This window comes from Somniosus microcephalus, chromosome 10, assembly GCF_052327205.1.
Source record: "Somniosus microcephalus isolate GS21.2 chromosome 10, FLI_Smic_1.0, whole genome shotgun sequence".
Classification (NCBI taxonomy): domain Eukaryota; kingdom Metazoa; phylum Chordata; class Chondrichthyes; order Squaliformes; family Somniosidae; genus Somniosus; species Somniosus microcephalus.
In genome coordinates this window covers 16,487,616-16,511,576 of record NC_140996.1, presented here as the reverse complement: position 1 = coordinate 16,511,576, position 23,961 = coordinate 16,487,616, and the positions used below count along the sequence as shown (strand labels likewise).

Genomic DNA, 23,961 nt, shown 5'->3' with positions numbered 1-23,961 from the left:
CAGCATTCTTTTTTCAGCTGTGGTTTAGCAAATAGTGGGGGCGATTTTAACTCTACCTGTTTGGTGGAAACTGGGTGGGTGGGCAGTTAAAATCGCCCAGGTTGCTTACCTGCCAGAATCCCAACGTTTGAGATTTTAACCTGCTCTACTGAACAGGCGGCAAGGACACCTGCCCACAGCCGGCGGGGTCCTTCTTTATATATGCACGTCGGGTCTCGATGCTGTCATTGGGTTCCGGGTGATGTCATTGGTTCCCGGTGATGTCATTGGTTCCCGGTGATGTCATTGGTTCCCGGTGATGTCATTGGGTAACTAGTGGTGTTCCGCAGGGGTCAGTGCTGGGTCCCCAACTCTTTACAATCTATATTAACAATTTGGAGGGGACCGAGTGTAACATATCAAAGTTTGCAGATGATACTAAGATGGGGGGGAAAGTAGTGAGTGAGGAGGACATAAAAAACCTTCAAGGGGACATAGACAGGCTAAGTAAGTGGGCAGAGATTTGGCAGATGGAATACAATACTGGAAAGTGTGAGGTTATGCACTTTGGCAGGAAAAATCGTAGAGCAAGTTATTATCTTAATGGCAAGAAACTGGAAAGTACTGAAGTACAAAGGGATCTGGGGGTCCTGGTGCACAAAACTCAAAAGGTTAGTATGCAGGTGCAGCAAGTGATTAAGAAGGCCAATGGAATGTTGGCTTTCATTGCTAGGGAGATAGAATATAAAAATAGGGAGGTATTGCTTCAGTTGTACAAGGTATTGGTGAGACCGCACCTGGAATACTGCGTACAGTTTTGGTGTCCATACTTAAGAAAGGACATACTTGCTCTCGAGTCAGTACAAAGAAGGTTCACTCGGTTAATCCCGGGGATGAGGGGATGGACATATGAGGAGAGGTTGAGTAGATTGGGACTCTACTCATTGGAGTTCAGAAGAATGAGAGGCGATCTTATTGAAACATATAAGATTGTGAAGGGGTTGGATCAGGTGGATGCGGGGAGGATGTTCCCGATGATGGGTGAAACTAGAACTAGGGGGCATAGTCTTAGAATAAGGGGCTGCTCTTTCAAAACTGAAATGAGGAGGAACTACTTCACTCAGAGGGTGGTAGGTCCATGGAATATGCTGCCCCAAAAAACTGTAGAAGCTACATCATTACATAAATTTAAAACAGAAATAGACAGTTTCCTAGAAGTAAAGGGAATTAAGGGTTACGGGGAGCGGGCAGGAATTTGGACATGAGTCTAGGTTCAGATCGGTCATGGCCCTGTGGGTAGCGGAGCGGGCCCAGGGGCCGTGTAGCCTGATCCTGCTCCTATTTTGTGTGTCTAATTCTGTTAGATGCAGGAGATGGTTCTGTGATAGTGGATTGGCAGTTAGGATCAGATCAGCCATGATCTTATTGAATGGCGGAGCAGGCTCGAGGGGCCGATTGGCCTACTCCTGCTCCTATTTCTTATGTTCTTATGTTCTTATGGGTTCAGATGCTGTCATTGGTTCCAGGTGATGTCATTGGTTCCCGGTGATGTCTTTGGTTCCTGTTGATGTCATTGGGTCCCGTTGATGTCATCAAGCCCCAACTGCAATTTTAACTGGTGGCCTGAGCAGGGAAGCCATTCCTGCCGGATGAAAACAGCGCCAAGAGGATCCGGGGGATCAAAGGATGCCCAAACAGGATGGCTTTTGCTTTTAAAACCTTTTCAAAAATTTCCTTTGTGGAGCTAAGAGGAACTTGAGTGTGTGAGTTAAAAAATCTTCAAACTATACTGGCTCAGGGAGATAGGTATTTCCATGGATTTGCTTGCCTTCGTTAAAGTTAACTGGGGTGTATGTGACATGTGGCAGCATAATAGAGGATACACTTCAGAAAGCAATCGTTTTTTCACAACAGCCCTCCAAGTGGGAGCGACTGTGCAGCATGTTCCCCAGTGTGTGCTCTGTCTGTAAACTATGTTTAATATTTTTTTGACAGTTTAAGTGAGCCTTTCCTTGTTTTTTCAGTAGTGAGGATGTTGAGAGGTTGACCAGCGATGTGATGAAACACTGGGCAAAAAACTGGTGAAAGCGAAAGAGAATTTGCTTATTAAACCTCAAAGGAAAAAAATGACTTTTTTCATGAAAATAAACAGGAGCAAGTGTGTAAAATGATAAACACTCCCATCCTGACCATTTGCAAGGGGAGAAATAAAGGTCTCTGCTGGTGGCTCAGTACAGGCGTAAATTACAAAGGCAAGCAGCGTGCGCAATGTATAACAAGTGATGAGGGAGGGTAATCCGAAACGGTAATTTAAAACCGCAGCGACAGGTTTTTCGCACCGACACACAATCAATATGATCTGACAATGTGAAAACATTCCAGAATTGTTGGGTGAGATTCTGAAAATCAAATGCAGGCTGGAAGCAGTAACAGGCCTGAGAACTGTGGTTGCTATTAGCGGGCAGTGTGAAAATGGAGAATGGAAACGGAAGAATTTAAACAAATGTATCTCGTACACATTGTTTGGTCTTTTACTGTTGTTGATTGATTAAACACTTAAGGTTAGAAATGACTCTCAATGATGTTATCGTAGCAACACTTGACCTGCTTCTTTTGAATATTCCTCTCTTATTATTTTAATGGCGATGTTCACTCATTTAAAATAAATCGTTTAAGGTATCCATTAAAATAATGAAGAGACGAACTTTATACCAGCCATTAAGCAGTCGCTGACACCACTGACAGTAATTTCTAGGCTGCAAACGCAGTGTTACCGTTTGACTCTTGCGCGAGGTAAAACCCTAAAGTATTGAAACTGTTTTCTGTCTTGCAGTGTACATGTCTTCTTCATCTAATAACCTGTACAGAGTCTCTGCAGGTACCTGTAACACATTTGTAACATGATTTGTTTTGATGTAATAAATATGAACTGAGAAAGCCTCCGAGGCTTGATAAGCACCTGAAGAGGCCTCTGAGATTTTATAAAGCTTCTTAAGTGCTGGGTGGGGAAAAAAACAAACCTATTTATCAGTTTAAAAATGTTTTTGAATACAAGTTTTTAAGTAATGATCCTACTGATTTACTTCTTTATCCTTTCCTGTACGCACACAGTACAATGACAGCATGCCCTCTGTTCCCTGTGTCTTCTGCGATTGTTTAATGCTCTGTGTAAGAATTCCTTCTAAGTGGCCCATGGGATATGCACTTTATTGGCCATTCTACCAGCTCCTGCGTATTTCTGTCCTGAGAGTTTTGAGCATCAGGGTGTAACTTTGGCTGCACATGGTAGGGATAAGGTGGTGAAAAACGTGCATTTGAACATGCTGACATGTATTGAGCAAAAGAATGTCATTTGGACTCGGACAATTTTTGCATGAATTATTGGTGAGGGATAACACTTGAGGGAAAATCAGAAGTTTTTCCAATTTGGCATCAAGTGTCAGCATCAAACTCTTCCAGGTCAGGTTCAAACTTCGTCAGATGCAGAGTACATTTACACTGTCCCAGCAACGTGTCTTAGCCATAAGCCCAGAACAGTGAACCCTACTGCAACACTCTGATTGGTGTCAGCCATGGCTCGGTGGATAGCACTCTCGCCTCTGAGTCTGATGGTTGTGGGTTCAAGTCCCACTCCATGAGACTCGAGCACAAAAACCTAGGCTGACGCTCCCAGTGCAGTGCTGAGGGAGTGCTGCACTGTCAGACGTTCCGTCTTTTGGATGAGATGTTAAACCGAGGCCCCGTTTGCCCTCTCAGGTGGAAGGGAAAGATCCCCTGGCACTATTTAGAAGAGCCAGGGGGGGGTAATCCCTGGTGTTCTTGGCCAATATTTATCCTTCAACCATTAAAACAGGTTATCTGGTCATTATCACATGGGAGCTTGCTGGGCACGAATTTGTCTGCCGTGCTTCTGACATTACATCAATGACTACACTTTAAAAAGTATTTTGTTGGCTTGTAAAGCACTTTGGGATGTCCTGAGGTCATGAAAGGTGTTAAATAATTGCAAGTCTTTATTTCTTTCTTTGAATGCTTCCATTTCTTACACCAACTGTCCTTGTGGCCTCTGAGTGAGACTCTCCGTTTTTTGTCAATAAATGATGAACTATGACGGGCTTTTTATTGTGGATTTGTGCCCATAAGCTAGATACTTTCACAGCTGCCAAAGCTTATTTTACTTAGAAACCCGACAGCCAGGAAAGAAAAGAAACTTCCATATTGGCTGGATTCCACCTCGAGTCCCACAGGTGAAAGGATAATGTGCTAACCCACTACACCACCTATCGTTTGCCATGTCATATATTTTACAGATGCCTGATATATTTGCTACGGAAGTTTTCTAACCAGGGTGAAGGCTTTAGATTTTTTTTCTTTTTGCTTGCTCCTTCCCACAGTAAAATTGACTAATTTTCTACTCACTTCCTCGGAACCCATTACTTTCAGATTGAAAATTGATTTACTGCGCCCTGAGGGAAAGTTGTTAAATTACCCGAGGACATCAGCATATGATTGCTGTGGTCATACTTTCATTCGCATGTATGGCTTCCCTTCCTATCCTCGCTTATAGCTCCACAGAGATCACATTAAGTTTAAATCAGGACGATCCTTTTAGTTTCAATCAAGATCATTCAAGTTGAGTACAGCCTTCTAGCATTAATGCTTATGGGCTGCACAGATTGTTTTATCTGATGGATTGCGTTTAGTTCACGAGCCAACTGCTTTCACTTCCTTCCCTGCAGGGGAAGGACGTGAGATTTTCACCCAGGTGTTTACACTCTCCTGATGCAGGCCAACCCCTAGAAGTGGGAGGTTCTAATTCACACAGTGGATCATGCATAGCAACGAGATTATTACACCGAGGATGACATTAATTTTAGGGTCTTGTGACACCTTAGCAGGCCTCAGGCCACGTGGAACCCTTGAAGCCTGGGTTCTGAAAACCAGGCAACACAGTCTAACTTGGGCTTATACTTACTGCTTTGACCCGTTTAAATTGTATGGGCCCGGAGTAGGGTTTGACAACCCACCAGGATTGCCCGGGAGTCTCCAGGAATTAAAGATTTGTCTCCAGGACACCACTGAGAGCAAAACCCAGGAGAAAAGTCGTTGAGGCATTAAAAAAGTGTTTTAATTTTTTAATTTTCTTTGAACACTTTAGTTTATTAGTTTGAATAATATTGGAGGTGGAAAAAAAACTCGCAATATTATTAAATGGAGTTTTCGTTCATCCTTTATACCTCACTTCATGTCAAGGAACTTGGATTAAATTGCAGACACAGATGAGACATGGAATAATTCTTCCTCCACACGCAATGTTCTCAGAACCTGCCGCTGGACACTAAGCATGTATTTTTCCTAGCTTTCCTAGTCAAAACTAGTTTGACTGGGAAGGGTGGGTGGAGGGGAGAGGTCAGGTGATGAAACAGCCAGGAATACGTCCAACCTGAGTTGGCAACTCCAGCCTGGAATTTTGGAAAATGCTGTTCTTAGTGCAGTTGCTGCATTGGTTGATTCATTCTGAACCAAGACCTCTTCCTGTGCGTTCACACTCCCCAAGGTTTGAGAGGGTGATAAGCCGAAATCCTCTCACACTGACGCTTGAATGTAACTCAGGCGTGAAAGCCGACTCCAAAGTGAAGTGGTATGAGGCTCTCTCCTCCGCTTTGTTTTGGCATCAGGATGGGCTCTGGAACCAGATTCGGGCTTGCAGCTACACCATGGGGCCTATACTGCGGCGGAATGTCTGGGGGCCTGACCTCCCTCTGGCAGCACGTACAGTCCGCGGAATCAAGAAGATAGGCCTCAACACACTCCTCACTGCGGCTGAATAAATTACTTTCGAATTTTGAGGCGATGCTATGTACATTTAAAGAAAGAAGTTGTGGTTAAATATTGAAAAACAAATATTTCTGGTTGCACGGTGTGCCTTAAACTGTGATGTTGTCAAACTGAATGACTCCTACTGATTGACTCATACTGCAATGTTATGGGCATTCATTTCGTATACACATTGTAGGACAGGCCCGTGCCATTTACAGCTACCATTGTGATATCTGTCAGCTACAGACTTCAATTCATGTCAAGGAACTTGGATTATATTGCCGCACAGATGAGTAGGCATGGAATAATTCTTCCTCCACGTGCAATGTTCTCAGAACCTGTCGCTGGACAGTAAATATCAGATCAGTCATGCAGAACGCCCCCCCCCCCCCCCCCCGCCCCACACAGGTTGTCGAGATTTTGCTTTACATTGGGGTGCACGGAATAGCATTTGGCAAACCTTTACTGTCTGGTTGGGGAGGTAGAATATTTTCAGCTTCAGCACAGTTGCATCACACACAAGCAACACGATGGTTGTGGCATGATTTATATGATCAGGTTGTGCGGTTCTCAACAAATGAAAACAGGTTTGCCAAACAAATATTTTGAAACGGAGTCCATGCCATCATTTAAGATGAGTCCGTAAATTGTTTTAGAAGTTACTTAGTTGGTTGTTTGAGAAGGACCATAGGAAGAGGAGGAGGCCATTCAGCCCCTTGAGCCTGTTCCGCCATTCATTCAGATCATGGCTGATCCGTCTCACAACTCCGTTTACCCGTCCTGGTTCCATAACCCTTACTACCCGTGCCTAACAAAAATCTATCTATCTCAGTTTTGAAATTTTCAATTGACCCCCGCCCCCCACCTCCCCAGCCTCAACAGCTGTTTGGGGGAAGAGAGTTTCCCAGATTTCCACTACCCTTTGTGCGAAAGGAAGCAGATTTCAGATTATGAGGGGGAATGGGTGAGCAGCTGAATGGGATTAGACCAGATGATTCAAGTGAAGAGAATGCTGGTGTGATTTGAAGGGTCGAATGGCCTGTTTCTCTGCTGAATCATTCTTTCACTCTGTGTATGCTTTTTCAGAAATGGAGTGTCCCTTTAACGCACAACGAGTCACGGCAGTAGTCTTTAAAACCCAATCGGTCAATGTTTGAAAGAACGCTTAACAAAAACCAAAACCGCCCGAAGAGTAATTTCTTCCTCTCAAAAGAAGGGGGGAAAAATAGGAATCTTGTCACATTCATTTGGAGAAAAAAAAAAGTATCATTGGCCCACAAGTGGTTAAAGCACGGTCCTTGCAGCATATGTGACTTGTCCACAGCCATTTCCCTTCCCGTGTGGTTCCTCCCTATAAAGAGCTCAGCAGGTATTGACATCCCATCTGCACTTTATTCCCAAGCGTCTTATAATCGCTTTCATATTTCTTTATGAAAATTGCTGTGAGTGAGTTACTCTGTTTGATGGGTTATTTGCGATTGCAGCTTGGTAAAGCCTTTCATGTTGGCTGAGCACACGGCTAGCTGCATTAATAATCTTAATGGAATTCTTTTGACCTGCTGCAGAGAAGTCTTTGAATTTCGGTTCCCAGTTTTTTTTCAACCCCTTTAAGTGTGTTAACTGTGTGAATTTGTTCCAGTTAGAGAAATATTTTGCTTTGAATGCTTGTCTTTTATTTAACACCACAAAATTAACGCATGGCTTCTGTGTTATTGCTGAACTCTACAAATCCCAACGACTGTCTCATTCAGTTAGCTCTCTCCCCCACCCGACCCCTGTTCCTGTATTGTATCGAACTAGAATGGTTTTTAATTCAATGGTTCACTCCCAATGGACTTGAAGAGATCTGTTCATCCAAAAATAGCCCTTTCTCCCGTTCCTTCCCACCAAAATAAAATGAAAATGCTTTCTATTAAGCTGTTCCTAACACACCCTAATGCACGAACAAAATGCTGAGCATCCTAGAACACCGTACACTTCACAGGAGCAGGCCGCTGAAGAGAATGGTCTATTCTCATCCTGTGTTATTCCCACACTCCTCCAAGGGCCGCTGCTGTGGGATCTATTTTGTCAGATTAGTCAGTTTTGAAACTTATTACAAATGAATCTACACCGTGGGTTGTCCCCCCACCCCGTCCCCCGCTACACATCTTTGTTTTGTCCTTTTTATCCTTTTACATCTCCTTGGTGCTTGCCGTCATGCAAATTCAGCTCCTGCTGTGATCATCATTCAGATCCCGGATACATGCCGTCCTGCATGATTTTAACATGGGGTTCCTCAGGTTCCAGCTCATGGCAATACAATTTAAGTTTGCCTTCCATCCAATTATCTATATATGGATAGTTAGTCGATTTCTGTGCGATCTACCTTCTGAAATAACCCGGTGTCCTATGTCACGTTGCATGCTGTCAGCATGAAGTTGGAACGATCACCACTGACTGTGGTGCAGTGACCCGTACAATCAGTGCACCAACGCTTTGTTGTGACGGGACCAAGGTTTGATTTGCAGAGGTTGTGATTTCATCACCATTGCTGTGTGCGTGCAGGTGCTGAGTGATGCCAAGGGGGCCTTCTCGCAGTAGAGCAGGGAAGATCACAAGGAGACTTGGCCCTGGGCTGCTCTTCCACGTCACCGAGGGCTGGATTTTCATTCAGCAGTCGGGAAGGAGGCGGGACTGCAACTTTAAGCGTTGTAGTCCCGCCTCCATCGAGATGCGGCCAATCCATGCGATTTTAACTTGACTGACCTTGCGGGCTCAGCAGGCCAATTAAGGGCCACCCGGCAACAGGTGACGTCACAGACTGAAATTTCATCTGTCAAGAGGTTTTGACAGATGAAATATCAGCGTTTCACAGCTGTTTGAAGCTGTCAAACACTGACAGTTTTACTTCTAACCTGAGTCCTTCTACACAGACTCAGTTAGAAATCTCTCCTGCACAGTAAGCTGAAGGCTGTCACTTTTGACAGATCGCAGCCATTCTGCTTTCTGTGCCGGTGAGATGAGGGACTCCCCAAGCCTAAAGGAAGGAAGGAAGGCTGAAAAGGTAATTTACACTTCTTTAATCACTTTAGACACACCAAACACACTTACATTTGCATTCATGCACACATCACTCACCTGAACACCGACATCTCGACCCCTCCAAGCCCTTCAACTCGACGGCCTGACTCCTCTAACTTGGCGTGGTTTGGAGCCGTCGAGAATCCCACAGTTCAACCTTAAAAATAGAGATTACGCTAAAAAATGGCACTAAACCCTTCCCGCCTTGGGTAGGCGGGTCCCAGTGCGGGGCGGGTACCCGCCTCCTTTGAAACTGGCATGGAGGCGGGTTGGGGTCGGGACCCCCGATTTCAGGATTTTAATCCCCCGCACACCTCCAATCCCAACCCCACGGCACAATGAAAATCGTGCCCCAAGTGTCTTGCTGAGAATTACTTCAGAAAAGCCTGGATCCAGGTTGTCTAGCCTCTTGGCTGGTCTGTGGTACAGGCACTGGGGAAGCCTGTGGGATTTGGGAAGAAAATAAAGGATTTTTTCCTCACAGAAAGATTGCTGTTGAAAGAGCAAATACTTAAAAAATCAAATTTTAGTTACCTCCAATGAATACATATATAATGGGCCAGAAATTCGCGGCCAAAGGCGTGAGTACGGTCGGGGTACTCACGCATCTGGCCGTTGGAAATGCCGGCGTTCAGCAGGAACAGCGCATGCGGGGAACGCCGGCATTTCCAGACCCGAGGTCTATTCACAGCGCGTGCGACTGCACAGGCAGTGCTTGCGCAGTGAACTTTGAAGATTTCAATGATGGATTCAGTGAGGGTAAGTCCTTACAAGTTACACTTGAAAAAAGCAAGTGTAAAGTTGTTCATTGGCTGCGGAGGAAGATATATTTTATCGTGGAGCTTCTGAAATGCAATATTTTTGTTTGGGAAAGGGAGGGAAGTTATTTTAAGAAATTTTAAGTAAGTTTTAAAGTTAAAATTTTTTTTTTTTTTAAAAGGGTTTTCAGAACGGTAGGTAGAAGGAGCAATTGTGGCTGTGTGAATGGAATGTGAGAATGAGTTATGTATGTATGTCCACATATATTCCTTTACGTATATGTATGTATGTTTTATATTCCTTTACTAATGTGTATGAATGTATGTTTTTAATTATGATTTTCCAATAAGTTACTTACTCTGAAAGTCATAATTAAATAATACATTCATACACATAAGTAAAGGAATATATACATAACATGCAAAGGAATATATACAGACATACATACTTTCAGAAGCTCCACGATAAGAAATCTCTTCCTCCGCAGCCTCTGGAGCAACTGTACCCATGCTTTTTTCATGTGTAAGTTGTAATGACTTGACCTCACTGAAAGCATTAATGAAAGCGGCGAATTATACTGCGCACGCGCTGCCTGTGCAGTCGCACGCGTTCTGCCTCTGAACCCCTTCGTTCAGAGGACAGGAAATGTCGGTTTTCCCCACATGCACTGTGCATGCTGAAAACCGGCATTTCATCCGGCCAGATGCGTAAGTACCCCGACCATACTCGCGCATTTGGAAGGGAATTACTGGGCCAACATTTTACATGTCAATAAAATGAAAAATTTAACAATTGCACGACTTGCCCCCTCGCATCTGCGACTGAGGGTCCAAGGAGATGCATTGCGCAAGAGGTCATCGTCGTACGTATCCTCACACTGTTCCCTTTGGGGAACTGTATGAAGTGGTGGAAGGATTTATGGCTGTGATTAACGCTCATTCCGTGACCGTAACCATCTTTGAACCAGCCATTAGGGTGGTTAGTCCTATGGCGTGAGGGTTTTACGGGCTCCCACAACCCATCTGAGGGGGGGGGGCACCCACACCCACGGACGCAAGTATCCCGCTGGATGTCCACCCAGAATTTATAGTTGGAGCTCCGACTCCACTTGCAGGGACTGTCTGGAGTGGGGTTCGAAACCCTACTCCTTCTGGCCCAGCGGCGGGGATGCTTACTGCTACGCAAAAGGCCCACTCCGCACAAAAGGTGACACCCATACGTTTCCTGCGCCTTTTCCCTCCCCGTGACTGGAGCCCTATGCTGCCACTTGAAAGACCAAGCTATCATCTGCCCTTTTTGCGGCGCCTTTGACTTCTCATTACCAATGATGAGCAGGCGCTGCGCCTCCACCTCCTTGAGGAGATTGCTGAGGTCATCATCAGTTCAATTGTGAGTTCTTTTAATGCCGTGAATTGTGCTCATGCCAGCCATTTCACGTTGCTAATCGGATTGGGCCTTTGGCATAGCGGTAGGATCCCTCGCCGCTGGGCCAGATCAGGGTAGGGTTTCGAACCCCGCTCCAGACAGTCCCGGCAAGTGCAGTTGGAGCTCCGGCTCTAAATTCTGGGTTGACATCCAGTGGGATAGTTGCGTCCGTGGGTGTGGGTGGACCCCCCTCCTTGTATAGCTTGTGTGAGCCCGTAAAACCCTCCCGCCATAGGACTAACCGCCCTAATGGCTGGTTCAAAGATGGTTACGGTCACGGAATGAGCGTTAATCATGGCCATAAATCCTTCCACCACTTCATACAGTTCCCCAAAGGGAACAGTGTGAAGACACGTATGACGACGACATTGCTAAATAAATACATGGAATTAAAAAAATTCTTTTAGGGCTTTTAAAAGTCTTTAAATTGCTTTAATTCTGTTTAAAACTACTTCAGATTCTTCAAAATAATGTAAAAGTTTTTTAAATTTTATAAAAGTTCACAAAACATTCATAAAATAGCAGATAACTTACTTTCCCTGCAGCTGTGTAACTACAAAGTCCTCTGCAGCTGCTTGGAGAGATTGGGGGCGTGTCCTAGTACAATGAGACCTTAAGGGGCGTGTCTCACTTGCACTGCACGCTCCAGGCTTCGCGCTGGCTGCACTCCTGGGCGGCGTGACGTCATACACTGCCCGGGATTCTTCTTTCTGTTTCAGCAAGTCCAGGCGTCCCTGGAGGAGATCGGCAGGAGCGCGGGGTAAGTGCAAATACGGGGCTGCAAGCCCCATTCACCAATTTCTGGCCCAATATAAAATAAAAACAGAAAATACTGGAAATACTCAGCAGGTCGGGCAGCATCTGTGGAGAGAGAAACAGAGTTCACGTTTCAGGTCAATGACCCTTCGTCAGAACTGGAAAAAGTTGGAGATGTAGCAGGTTTTTAAGCAAGTGCAGGGGCAGGGAAAGGGGGGAGGGGAGGAAAGAACAAAAGGGAAGGTCTGTGATAGGGTGGAAGGCAGGAGAGATTAAGAGACAAAAGGGATGATGGTGCGAGGCAAAAGGAGATGGTAATGGGGCAAGTTAAGAAACAAAAGATGGCTCTAGGTGAAGTGTAAATGGCAGAATGAAGGACAACTGCCCTGTGAGAGAGAGAGAGAAAAAAATGATAGGGGCAGAGGTTATGGTCTGAAATTGTTGAACTCGATGTTGAGTCCAGAGGCTGTAAAGTGCCATATACATATATAATACCTGTTTATGAAATTCAGTAAATTACAGGTAGCAGTCCAATTCGGTTGTCGCGAACTGCTTGAGTTTCTTTCTCGTGGCTAATGATAGGATTTCATTTTTCATTAATTTAGCGCAACACACCATGAACCATCCAGTTTCTAATATGAGGTGAGCATTTGCGCTCATCAAAATAAGAGATGTTAGTGCCGGAACACTTTCCCATTTGTGTCACCCTCTGTTAGCATCACGCATCAGGTCATGCATGCGAGATGCAGAATGAATATCCCCTTGCTCTGCCCCAGCAATGTGCCTTCACACCATCTTAACGGCAGTTTTGTGCTATGAGCCCAGGGCAAATGGGAACGGCCCCGAATTTATTGCACAGCCGAGCGATAGAAAAGGTTTTCATCCAGTTGCTCTGGGCTGGAATTAGTCTGGACTGAATCCAATTCTCTGCCCAATTTCCACCACCAAATTTTTAATGCATATGTAGAGTAAATCCTGTCAGTGTGACATGACAAATTCTGTGTTTGACACCCTATCAATACTGCAGCAAAATAAGGGTGATATAAAGGATGATAGGGTAAATGCTGAGAGGTTGTTTCCCCTGGCTGGAGAGTCTAGAACCAGGGGTCACAGCCTCAGGATAAGAGGTCGGCCATTTAAGACTGAGATGAGGAATTTTTTCACTCAGAGGGTTGTGAATCTTTGGAATTCTCTACCCCAGAGGGCTGTGGTGCAGTCGTTGAGTATATTCAATGCTAAGATCGATAGATTTCTGGACTCTAGGGGAATCAAGGGATATGGGGATCGGGCGGGAAAGTGGAGTTGAGGTAGAAGATCGGCCTTGATCTTATTGAATGGCGGAGCAGGCTCGAGGGGCCGTATGGACTACTCCTGCCCCTAGTTCTTGCATTCTTAAATGCCAACACTGAATGAAACCACTGTAAATGGGCTGTGATCACCCAGCCTGCAGTACGTGAATTTGTGACTGCGCTCTGTTACTGCTTGAAAATTACAACGACTGTCATCAAGGTCCCATGTTTGAGAGGCTCCAATGCACAACAGTCAGCTTCACTTCAGTCTGATATTGGGAATTCAATCGCTGAGCTCAGATTAAGGCACGAAGGACTCGGTATAAAGAAGGTATTAGATATCCCCCAGGGATTCCGCTCCTCTACAATCTCCCAACAGTGTATCAAAACATGATCTTTACATTCCCAATCTTTCTAGCTTTTGAGTTAGATTCCTCATATGGTACCAGCTAGCAAAAGAAGAAATCCAGGGATCTTTTGACATCATGAGGAGACCAGCGATGACCACTACAAGACTAATGATGGTGAGAAGAACTTCGATACATTTCTGAGAAATGGTCACTGACCTGTCCTCTACATCACTGAAATACAAACAGAAAACGCTGGAAACTCTCGGCAGGTCAGGCAGCACCCACGGAGAGAGAAACAGGGTCAACGTTTCAGGCCTGTGACCCTTCGTCAGAACTGGAAAATATTACCGCTCTAACCAGTTTTAAGAAAGTATAGGAGCAGGGAAAGGGGGGGAGGGGAGGAAAGAACAAAAGGGAAGGTCTGTGATAGGATGGAAGGCAGGAGTGATTTAAATGACATAGGATTACATAGAATATACGGCACAAAAACAGGCCATTCGGCCCAACCAGTCCATGCCGACGTTTATGCTCCACTCGAGCCTCCTCCCGTCTTTCCTCATCTAAATCTATCCTCTCTATTCCCTTCTCCCTCATATGCTTGTCTAGCCTCCCCTTAATGCATCTACACAATTCGCTTCAACCACTCCCTGTGGTAGCGAGTTCCACATTCTCACCACTCTCTGGGTAAAGAAGTTTCTTCTGAATTCCCTGTTGGATTTCTTGGTGACTATCTTATATTGATGGCCTCTAGTTATGCTCTTCCCCACAAGTGGAAACATTCTCTCTGTATCCACTCTATCAAAACCTTTCATAATTTTAAAGACCTCTATTAGGTTACCCCTGATGTGCTATCAATTACTCATAAAAGACTGAGAGTTAAGAGAGTAACTAAAGGCTTTTATTAACAAAAGAATGAAGGTCTGCCTTGAGTGGTCGACCGGTCCAGAATACAAAGGGCTGGGGAGCAGTCACCTTTATACTAGGACTTGTGGGAGGAGTCAGCCGAGGCATGTCCAGGCATGTACACAGTGGAATACAAACAGTGGTTTACCACAACCCCTCAGCTTTTTTTCAAACAAAATAAGACCCAGCCTGTTCACCCTTTCCTGATATGTACACCCTCGCATTTCTGGTATCATCCTTGTAAATCTTCTCTGCCCCCCTCTCCAGTACCTCTGTATCCATTTTATAATATGACAAAAGGGATAATGGGAGCAAAAGGGGGTGGTAATGGGACAGGTAAAGAACCGGAAGATGGGTCGAGAGGTGTAAATGGGAATTGCATAACCATTACCAGCACCTGCTGCCTGAAAAAGTGGGAGCAGTGGTTGTGATCTCTTCAAAATCATTGGATGTGCTTGGCCTGAGGAGACCAGGACAAGACAAATAAATAGATATATAAGCAGGAGAATCGTGAGTCTGGTAGAAACGGAAGTAGTGAGTTCTGAATCATAGAATCATAGAAAGTTACAGCACGGAAGGAGGCCATTCGGCCCATCGCGTCCACGCCGGCCGACAAAGAGCTCTCCAGCCTAATCCCACCTTCTAGCACTTGGTCCACAGCCCTGTAGGTTTTGGCACTTCAAGCGCATATCCAAGTACTTTTTAAATGTGATGAGGGTTTCTGCCTCTACCACCCTTTCAGGCAGTGAGTTCCAGACCCCCACCACCCTCTGGGTGGAAAAAATTTCCCCTCAAATCTCCTCTAAACATCCGACCAATTACTTTAAATCTATGCCCCCTGGTTATTGACCCTTCTGCTAAGGGAAATATGTCCTTCCTATCCACTCTATCTCTGCCCCCTCATAATTTTATACTCCTCAATTAGGTCTCCCCTCAGCCTCCTCCGTTCCAAAGAAAACAACCCCAGCCTATCCAATCTTTCCTCATAGCTAAAGTTCCCCAGCCCAGGCAACATCCTCGTAAATCTCCTCTGCACCCCCTCTAACTCCTGAAGACAGGTATAGGCAGCCTATTGTGACCAGCACCTTGAGTGGCCTGTTATAAAAGTGTCCTACTGAAATTTTAATTTACTTTTAATACATTATTCAAAAATACATCAATTAGTGCTACTTATTAATAATTAATGTTTAAAAAGGTCTCTTGCCTTAACAACCATAGGGTGGTATTCTACTCAGATGAACTACCCTCTAAAGGAGAGCTTGCCAAATTTTTTTATGCTGAGTCCCCCTTTGAAGATCAGGAGCCATTCATGCCCCCCTCCCGCTTTCTTCTAAGGAACAGTTGGATAGAAATTCATCTTCGGCAATGTAAATTGGGTGGTGTCGCACTGGCCACCTGTTATACTCCCCGCCTGATGTTCAATTTCATTGCAGTCAACTGAATTGTGTATAGCAAGCTATTGATCCAATACCTCCTGTTTTGCGCACCCGCCCAAGAAGTTTTACCCCGGTATTTTGTTGTCCCCAAGAAGGGGGCAGAGCTTACTGGTTTCAAATATTGGGGGAAAATTGAGAGAAGTTCAAAATGCTCTCGCCCTGCCTTCAGTCGTGTATGGATTGTGTGCCTCAAATAGCCAACTGCTTCAAGGATCTCCGCTTTCACGGAGCAATCAGGAAATGCCGGAGGAATGTCTTTCATCGAAGATAGGAGCAGGAGTAGGCCATTCGGCCCCTCGAGCCTGCTCCGCCATTCAATGAGATCATGGCTGATCATCCAAATTCAGTACCCTGTCCCTGCTTTCTCCCCATATCCCTTGATCCCCTTAGCCTTAAGAAATATCTTTCACTTTTAATTGGTGCAGCCTCGCATTAGAAGTGGACATTGGGCCAATCAGGGCAGCTTCTGGTGCAACAGTAATCGGTTGCTATGCACCAGAAGTAGCTCTGATAGGTCCAACAGATCAGCTGAGATCACCCAATAATGCACCTTCTCTGGCTATAGGCCAGGCCTCTTGTTCTTGGCGAGCCTGCCCTCCTAATGACCCCCTGATGACCTCAGCACCTCCCTCCCCAGAGGGGCACGTCCCCCAGTTTGGGAAGCACTACGCGAGATCACCAGAGAAATGAATGCCTCAAGTAGCTATCGCCTGGCTCTTCAGATATTACTTTTAAACATAAAAATAGATTAAATTGTATTATTTCTCAAGGAATTCTCAAGGAATAATACAAGGGCAGCACGGTGGCATAGTGGTTAGCACTGTTGTCTCACAGCGCCAGGGACCCGGGATATGTGTCGGTGCAGGCTCGATGGGCTGAAATGGCCTCTATCTGCACTGTGGGGTTTCTGTGATTCTGTGTGAATATTCGGTAATTATAGACAACTGTTTGTAATAGGCTAAGAAATTTGGAATTTTCTAAAAAAAAATTGTATGTCATAGCATTGATAAGGGTCCTTCTGAAACATTATTTATCAATGAGCTGCATTGATTGATGTATTTTAACAATAATTTTGAGGTAAATAAAAGCATCAATAGATTATTTTTATAAAAGCCACTCAATCTGGTGGTCACTATAGGCTCCTTGAATCTGTCTTCAAGAGGAGGCCGCATTTGCCCTCTCAGGTGGACATAAAAGATTCCATGGTACTATTTGAAGAAGAGCAGGGGAGTTCTCCCCGGTGTCCTGGCCAATATTTATCCCTCAACCAACATCACTAAACCAAATTATCTGGTCATTATCACATTGCTGTTTGTTGTGAGCTTGCTGTGCGCAAATTGGTGGCAGCATTTCTTACATTACAACAGTGAATACACTTCAAGAATTCTTCATTGGCCATAAAGCGCTTTGGGATGTCCTAAGGTTGTGAAAGACCTTTCTTTCTTTGTCTTTCACCTCGGATCACACACGCAGCAGTTCCACAAACCTCTTGATCATCCCATTAATGCATCTATTTATTTGTATTCTTTAGGTCTCCTCAGGCCAAGAATATCCTCCTACGATATAAAGGACAGGCATGTGAGCTGGCTCTTTGCTTCCTCTGGTGCTGTTTTGAACGAGGAGGCCCGCAATAACTGCTCAGGGTTGACTCTCCTAATTTTTCTTTCCCTCGTGCGAGGACCCAGCTGATTTCTGTTGATCTCCACACACAGCGGCGCAGCTGAGATTGGGATGTCAGTTGAATGGGAGAATGGAACCCGTGTGCCCCTCCTTCCCTTCCATTACTGTGATTCTCCAGGCATAGGGGCTCCATCACACTCTACCACCTCAGTAATTTTGATTTCAGATTTTTTACGGTATTTTATTTTCACTCCTTTGGAGACAAGTGGAGACAGGTGCTCAGTCAACAGTCTACTTTTTGCTATCATGTTCGTCTTTCACATTCAGACTGCATCTTTGCATTATTGCTGCTGAACTTCAAGGTGTCGTTTTGGAGAAAGGTCATCTCTCGTGTAGCCAGAAATAACACGTTCATTAAAAAGTACACCATGGAAGGATATTCTTTGTGCTGTTTGTAACAATATCATAAACACATTTACAAAGAAGATTTCACACATGTGCTGCAAATAACAAGTTTTAAAAAAAAGATGACAATGATAAATATAGGGGCATAATACAAAAACAACGATGAGTAATATAAAAATGGAATAGAAGGAAACTAAAAGGGAGGTTGGGAAATCTAACCAGAAGTCTGAAAAAAGATTGTTGGTAAACATACAGGGATACAGCAAGGGTTTTTATAAGTACATAAGAAACAAATGGACAAAGAAGGGTTGAGACCACTTGGAGACCAAGCTCCTGAGAGTCCAAGAATGGCGGAGATGCTTAAAAATTAATTAATCTCAGTTTTTAGAGGAAGGTAAAAGCGGGGCCACAGGAGTACCTGAGGAGGATGCAGAAGAGGGTGTTAAAAATAGCTAATTGGAGTCCAGGTAAAAATGTCAGACCCATGTGGGAAGCATTCGGAATACTAGAGGAAACTGGAGAGGAGATAGCAATGGTGTACAAATCTTAATTTCCCCCCAAAATATTATGGAAATGGAAATTGTACTAAAAGCATGCAGGGTGACAAATCTCATACCCCTGTCCAAGAGAAGGAAAAACTAGCAAATAATAGGCCAGAAAGTCTTATCTCGGTTGAGGGCAAACTTCCAATTTTAATGGGCCGACACGGACTGTTAATCTGCAGTTTCTTGATAGCTGATCGCAAGGGCTGATCGCAAGGGAAACTTAAAGGATTTCTTCTCACACAGATTGTTACAAGAACATTGAATGTTTTATCACAAATTGCTATTGAGGAAGAGACGATACAATCATTCAAAAGGGAATCGGAGACGTATTTGAAATGGAAAAGGGTACAAGGCAATGGAATTAAAATGCATAGCTCTATGATTCTACTGTCCCTCGCTCTGCACACATGCTTTTCGGGGAAATTTGAAAGGATTAGGTAGAAACAGACTAAAAAATTATTACTTTTCCAGTTTACAGTCCAACATGATTTTCCTTCAGTAAATGTGGTTGATAATATTCTTGATGGTAAGATCTTGACAAAGTGAATGTGGCATTCCTGATCCCGGAATGATGCATCTTTATGGGATGATTCCCCCCGGTACTGTGTGTTGGTGACAGTCTAACTATAGCAGCGGAAGATTGCCGGTTTGTTATTTCTATTGCAATTGCAAAAACGTGTTTTAAAAGAGCGCGTCCGCGGATTTACTGGAAATACGATCCGAGGACAATTATCCTGCTGTGTTTACGATGTAGCTAACATGCAGCGAACAAAGGAAATCTACCCCAGTCAATGTAACAGTCACAAGCTGTGTGGTACAGTCTGGTTCACAATACCTTCCAGGCCTCTTGAGCTCCTTTTATCAAAGCAGAGATCAGTACAGCGGTAGTTAGGAGACAGTCTCGTTGTCGCCATCTATCCCTCACACGCACTTCAATCCATTTGTTGTGATAAACGTTAGACACAGTGGAGCAGTGACACGCTCACTCCCTTGAAGTCGCCAGCCTGGTACCAATACACGGTGGTCCAGCGGGTTGCCAGTTGAATGCTTACAGCACATAAACAAGATGGAACTGTTCAGTAAGGGCGCAGTTCACTTAGATAATATAGATTATAATTCTCGGGCAAAGGCTGCACCTGATCTCTGCAGCTGCTGTCTTAAGGTGAACAAGTGATCATTTGTAGTGTGACAATACACTATAGATTGGGGAAAAAGCATAAATTCTATGGTAAGAAAAGAAGAAAGGAAATTAAATCAAATCAAATCAAATCAACTTTTATTGTCATTGTTAGTGCACAAGTGCAGTACAACGAAATGTAGGCTTGCGGCTCCCGAGAGTGTACATTTAGATTAAGACATTTAAACATTCAACATACATTTGGCTTGTAATACATTAACATAAACATAACCATAATAAAGTGTATTGGCAGATGTGCAGGCTTTAGAGTTTATTTGTGGAGTTCAGTAGGATGACAGCCCTGGGAAAGAAGCTGTTCCTGAATCTGGTCGTACGGGTGCGAATGCATCTGTAGCGTCTCCCAGATGGCAGGAGGGCGAACAGACTGTGGCTGGTGTGGGTAGGGTCTTTGACGATGGACCGTGACCTCCGTAAACAGCGTTTTATTTATTTTTGCCACGAGGGGACCACAGGATTGCGGCCTTTCGGGGAAAAAAGCGATAAGAATTGTGATATAAGCGCTTTCCATTTGACCATATGAAAAACTAACAATATATCGAACAAGCAGAAACTAATAACAGTAAAAGCCAATGGGCAAATTTGATTCATAAATGGGACAGGAACATATGTCATTACTTTGTTATTGAAAACCTGACTCTGAGTAAACTCTTTGCCCCAGGTTACAGTGAGTTTAAAGGATTTGTGTCTTGAAAGAAAAATTGGAAGCGACTTCAAGGTCAGGGAAGCAGAAAGGGTTGTTGAGGCTGTTGGTGCGTCAGTTTTATTAAATATTGAGCAGTGTGCAGGAGTAGCCATGTATTCATGGCAACAGTAATATGGAGGAGAATGTCCGAATCACATATGTGGAGGTAACACATTCTACATAGATACATAGATACATAGAAGATAGGAGCAGGAGTAGGCCATTCGGCCCTTCGTGCCTGCTCCGCCATTTAATGAGATCATGGCTGATCCTTTAATTCAGTATCCCGTCCCCGCCTTCTCTCCGTAACCCTTAACCCCTTTTGCCCGTAGAAATATATCTAATTCCCTCTTAAATATATTTAATGAGCTGGCGTACACTGCCCTCTGTGGCAATGAGTTCCACAGGTTCACCACTCTCTGAGTGAAGAAATTCCCCCTCATCTCTGTCCTAAATGGTTTAGCCCTTATCCTTAAATTATGTCCTCTAGTTCTGTTCTCACCCGCCAAGGGAAACATTCCTTCTGCATCCAGTCTGTCTAGACCTGTCAGAATTTTATACACTTCTATGAGGTCCCCTCTCAATCTTCTAAACTCCAGTGTGTACATCCCTAAACTACATAGTCTCTCCTCATAGGTCATTCCCGCCATTCCTGGTATCAGCCTGGTGAATCGCCGCTGCACCCCCTCCATGGCAAGAACATCCTTCCTCAGATGAGGCGACCAAAACTGTACACAGTACTCGAGGTGTGGTCTCACCAGTGCCCTGTACAGCTGCAGCAAGGTATCCCTGTTCCTGTATTCTAACCCTTTTGCTATGAAGGCCAGCATACCGTTTGCCTTCTTGACCGCCTGTTGCACCTGCATGCTCGCCTTCAGTGACTGGTGTACAAGAACACCCAGGTCTCTCTGTACTTCCCCCTCTCCCAATCTATTGCCATTTAAATAATAATTTGCCCTCCCGTTCCTGCACCCAAGGTGGATAACTTCGCACTTGTCCACATTATAGTGCATCTGCCATTTATCCGCCCAATCGCCCAGTCTGTCCAAATCGCTCTGGAGCTTCCTGGTCTCTTCCTCTGAGCCCACCCCACCTCCTAGTTTAGTGTCGTCTGCAAATTTGGAAATGCTGCATCCGACTCCCTGATCCAGGTCATTAATGTAAATTGTGAACAGCTGGGGGCCCAGGACAGATCCCTGTGGTACCCCACTTGTTACTGCCTGCCATTCAGAAAATGAGCCGTTTATTCCAACTCTCTGTTTTCTATCTGACAGCCAGTTCCCTATCCACGCCAAAACTTTCCCCTTTATCCCATGAGCCTCAATTTTCCATGCTAATCTTTTATGTGGGACCTTATCGAAGGCCTTTTGGAAGTCCAGGTACACCACATCTACTGGCTCTCCCCCATCTATTCTACCAGTTACTCCCTCAAAAAATTCCAATAGATTAGTCAAGCACGATTTACCCTTTGTAAATCCATGTTGACTCTGTCCTATCCTGTCCCCATTTGCTAAGTGCTCCGCTATTTCATCCTTAATGATGGACTCCAGCATTTTGCCCACAACTGATGTAAGGCTTACAGGTCTGTAATTACCTGCTTTTTCCCTACCCCCCTTCTTGAATAGTGGGGTAACGTTAGCTACCCTCCAATCCATCGGCACTGTTCCCGAGTCTAATGAATTCTGAAAAATCATCCTTAGTGCATCCGCTATCTCTAGGGCCACCTCCTTCAGTACCCTAGGATGCATGTTATCAGGCCCTGGGGATTTGTCCACCTTCAATCCCTTTAGCTTCCTTAACACCATATCCTTAGAGATATTGATTTGCGTCAGTTCCTCCTTTGCCAATGTCCCTATTTTTCCCGATATCCCAGGGAGGTTTTTTGTGTCTTCCTTCGTAAAGACTGACCCAAAGTATGCATTTAGTTGATCTGCCATTTCCTTATTTCCCATTATATATTCCCCCGTATCTGACTGCAATGGACCAACTTTGGTTTTCACCAGTCTTTTCCTTTTGATATATTTATAAAAGCTTTTGGAGTTAGTTTTTATATTTTCCGCCAGCTTGTTTTCGTAAGCTATTTTGCCCCTCTTGATCATGCCCTTTGCCCTCCTTTGCTCTATCTTAAACTGTTCCCAATCTTCCGCTCTGGCGCTTTTTTTGGCTATTTTATACGCCCTATCTTTGGATTTTATGCTGTCTCTAATTTCCCCTGTTATCCACGGTTGAGTCACCTTTTTAGATTTCCTTTTATGCCAGATTGGTATAAACAATTTTTGCAATTCTAAAAGAGAAATTACGTAGGATGATCAAAAATTGTAAGATTCTATGATTCAGTAAGCTTCTATGCTTCGATTAGGACTAAGCATGACAGCTCTTTCAGAGAGACAGCACAGGCACGATGGGCCAAATGGCCCCCTTCTGTGCTGTAGGTGTCTGTGATTCTATGTAAAATCGGTTAGACCCGGGTTGGCACATATTGAGACTGAGAGGGTGGAGCAAACCAGAACTGGGTGGCGGTTTTCACATAGCAGGAATTTGCTGGTACTAAGTTTTGTGTTTTGATTTATTTTATTTCTAATTAAGTGTTCAGAAGTGTGTTAACTTTTCTTTACAAGAGGAAATAGCAGATAGCTAGCAGTAAATTACATGGAGGCAGTGCAGGCAGTTCATTCAAGGTGAGGCTTGAGAAGTTTCTGAGCTTCCATGACACTCAAAGAGACAGTTGAATCATAGAAATTTACAGCGCAGAAGGAGGCCATTCGGCCCATCGTGTCTGTGCCGGCCGACAAAGAGCTCTCCAGCCTAATCCCACTTTCCAGCTCTCGGTCTGTAGCCTCTACCACACTTTCAGCAAGTGAGTTCCAGACCCCCACCATCCCCTGGGCGAAAAAAGTTCTCATCAACTCCCCTCTAATCCTTCTACCAATTACATTAAATCTCTGCCCCCTGGTTATTGACCTCCTCTGCTAGGGGAAATAGGTCCTTCATATCCACTCTATCTAGGCCCCTCATCATTTTATACACCTCAATTAAATCTCCCCTCAGCCTCCTCTGTCCCAAAGAAAACAACCCCAACCTATCCAATCTGTCCTCATAACTAAAATTCTTCAGTCCTGGCAACATCCTCATAAATCTCCTCTGCACCATCTCAAGTGCAATCACAACTTTCCTGTAATGTGGAGACCAGAACTGTACGCAGCTGTGGCCTAACTAGTGTTTTATACAATTCTAGCATAACTGCCCTACCCTTATATTCTATGCCTCGGCTAATATAGAAGATAGGAGCAGGAGTAGGCCATTCGGCCCCTCGAGCCTGCTCCACCATTTAATGAGATCATGGCTGATCATCCAAATTCAGTACCCTGTCCCTGCTTTCTCCCCATATCCCTTGATCCCTTTAACCTTAAGAAATATATCTAACTCCTTCTTGAATACATTTAATGAATTGGCCTCAACTGCCGTTTGTGGTAGAGAATTCCACAGGTTCATCACTCTCTGGGTGAAGAAATTCCTCCTCATCTCAGTCCTAAATGGCTTACCTCTTATCTTTAGACTGTGACCCCTGGTTCTGGACTCCCCGGCCATCGGGAACATCCTTTCTGCAAAAAGTAAAATATCCCGTATGCCGCCTTAACCACCTGACCCACTTGTCCTGCTACCTTCAGGGATCTGTGGACATGCACTCCAAGGTCCCTCTGTTCCTCTACACTTCTCAGTATCCTACCATT

General features: G+C 44.5%; 1 protein-coding gene across 4 annotated transcripts in view; it reads left to right on the top strand.

Annotated features, from left to right (window-relative positions):
• The window catches only part of pcdh9 (protocadherin 9), a 907,022-nt gene that overhangs the window by 564,578 nt on the left and 318,483 nt on the right, over window positions 1–23,961 (top strand). Inside the window, exon 4 of one of the 4 annotated variants that reach the window (XM_085998460.1) lies at window positions 2,813–2,857. The exons of the other annotated variants lie outside the window; for them this stretch is intronic. Coding sequence (XP_085854586.1) covers window positions 2,813–2,857 — 45 coding nt within the window. The remainder of the gene's footprint in view (window positions 1–2,812; window positions 2,858–23,961) is intronic. 4 annotated transcript variants of the gene reach the window in all.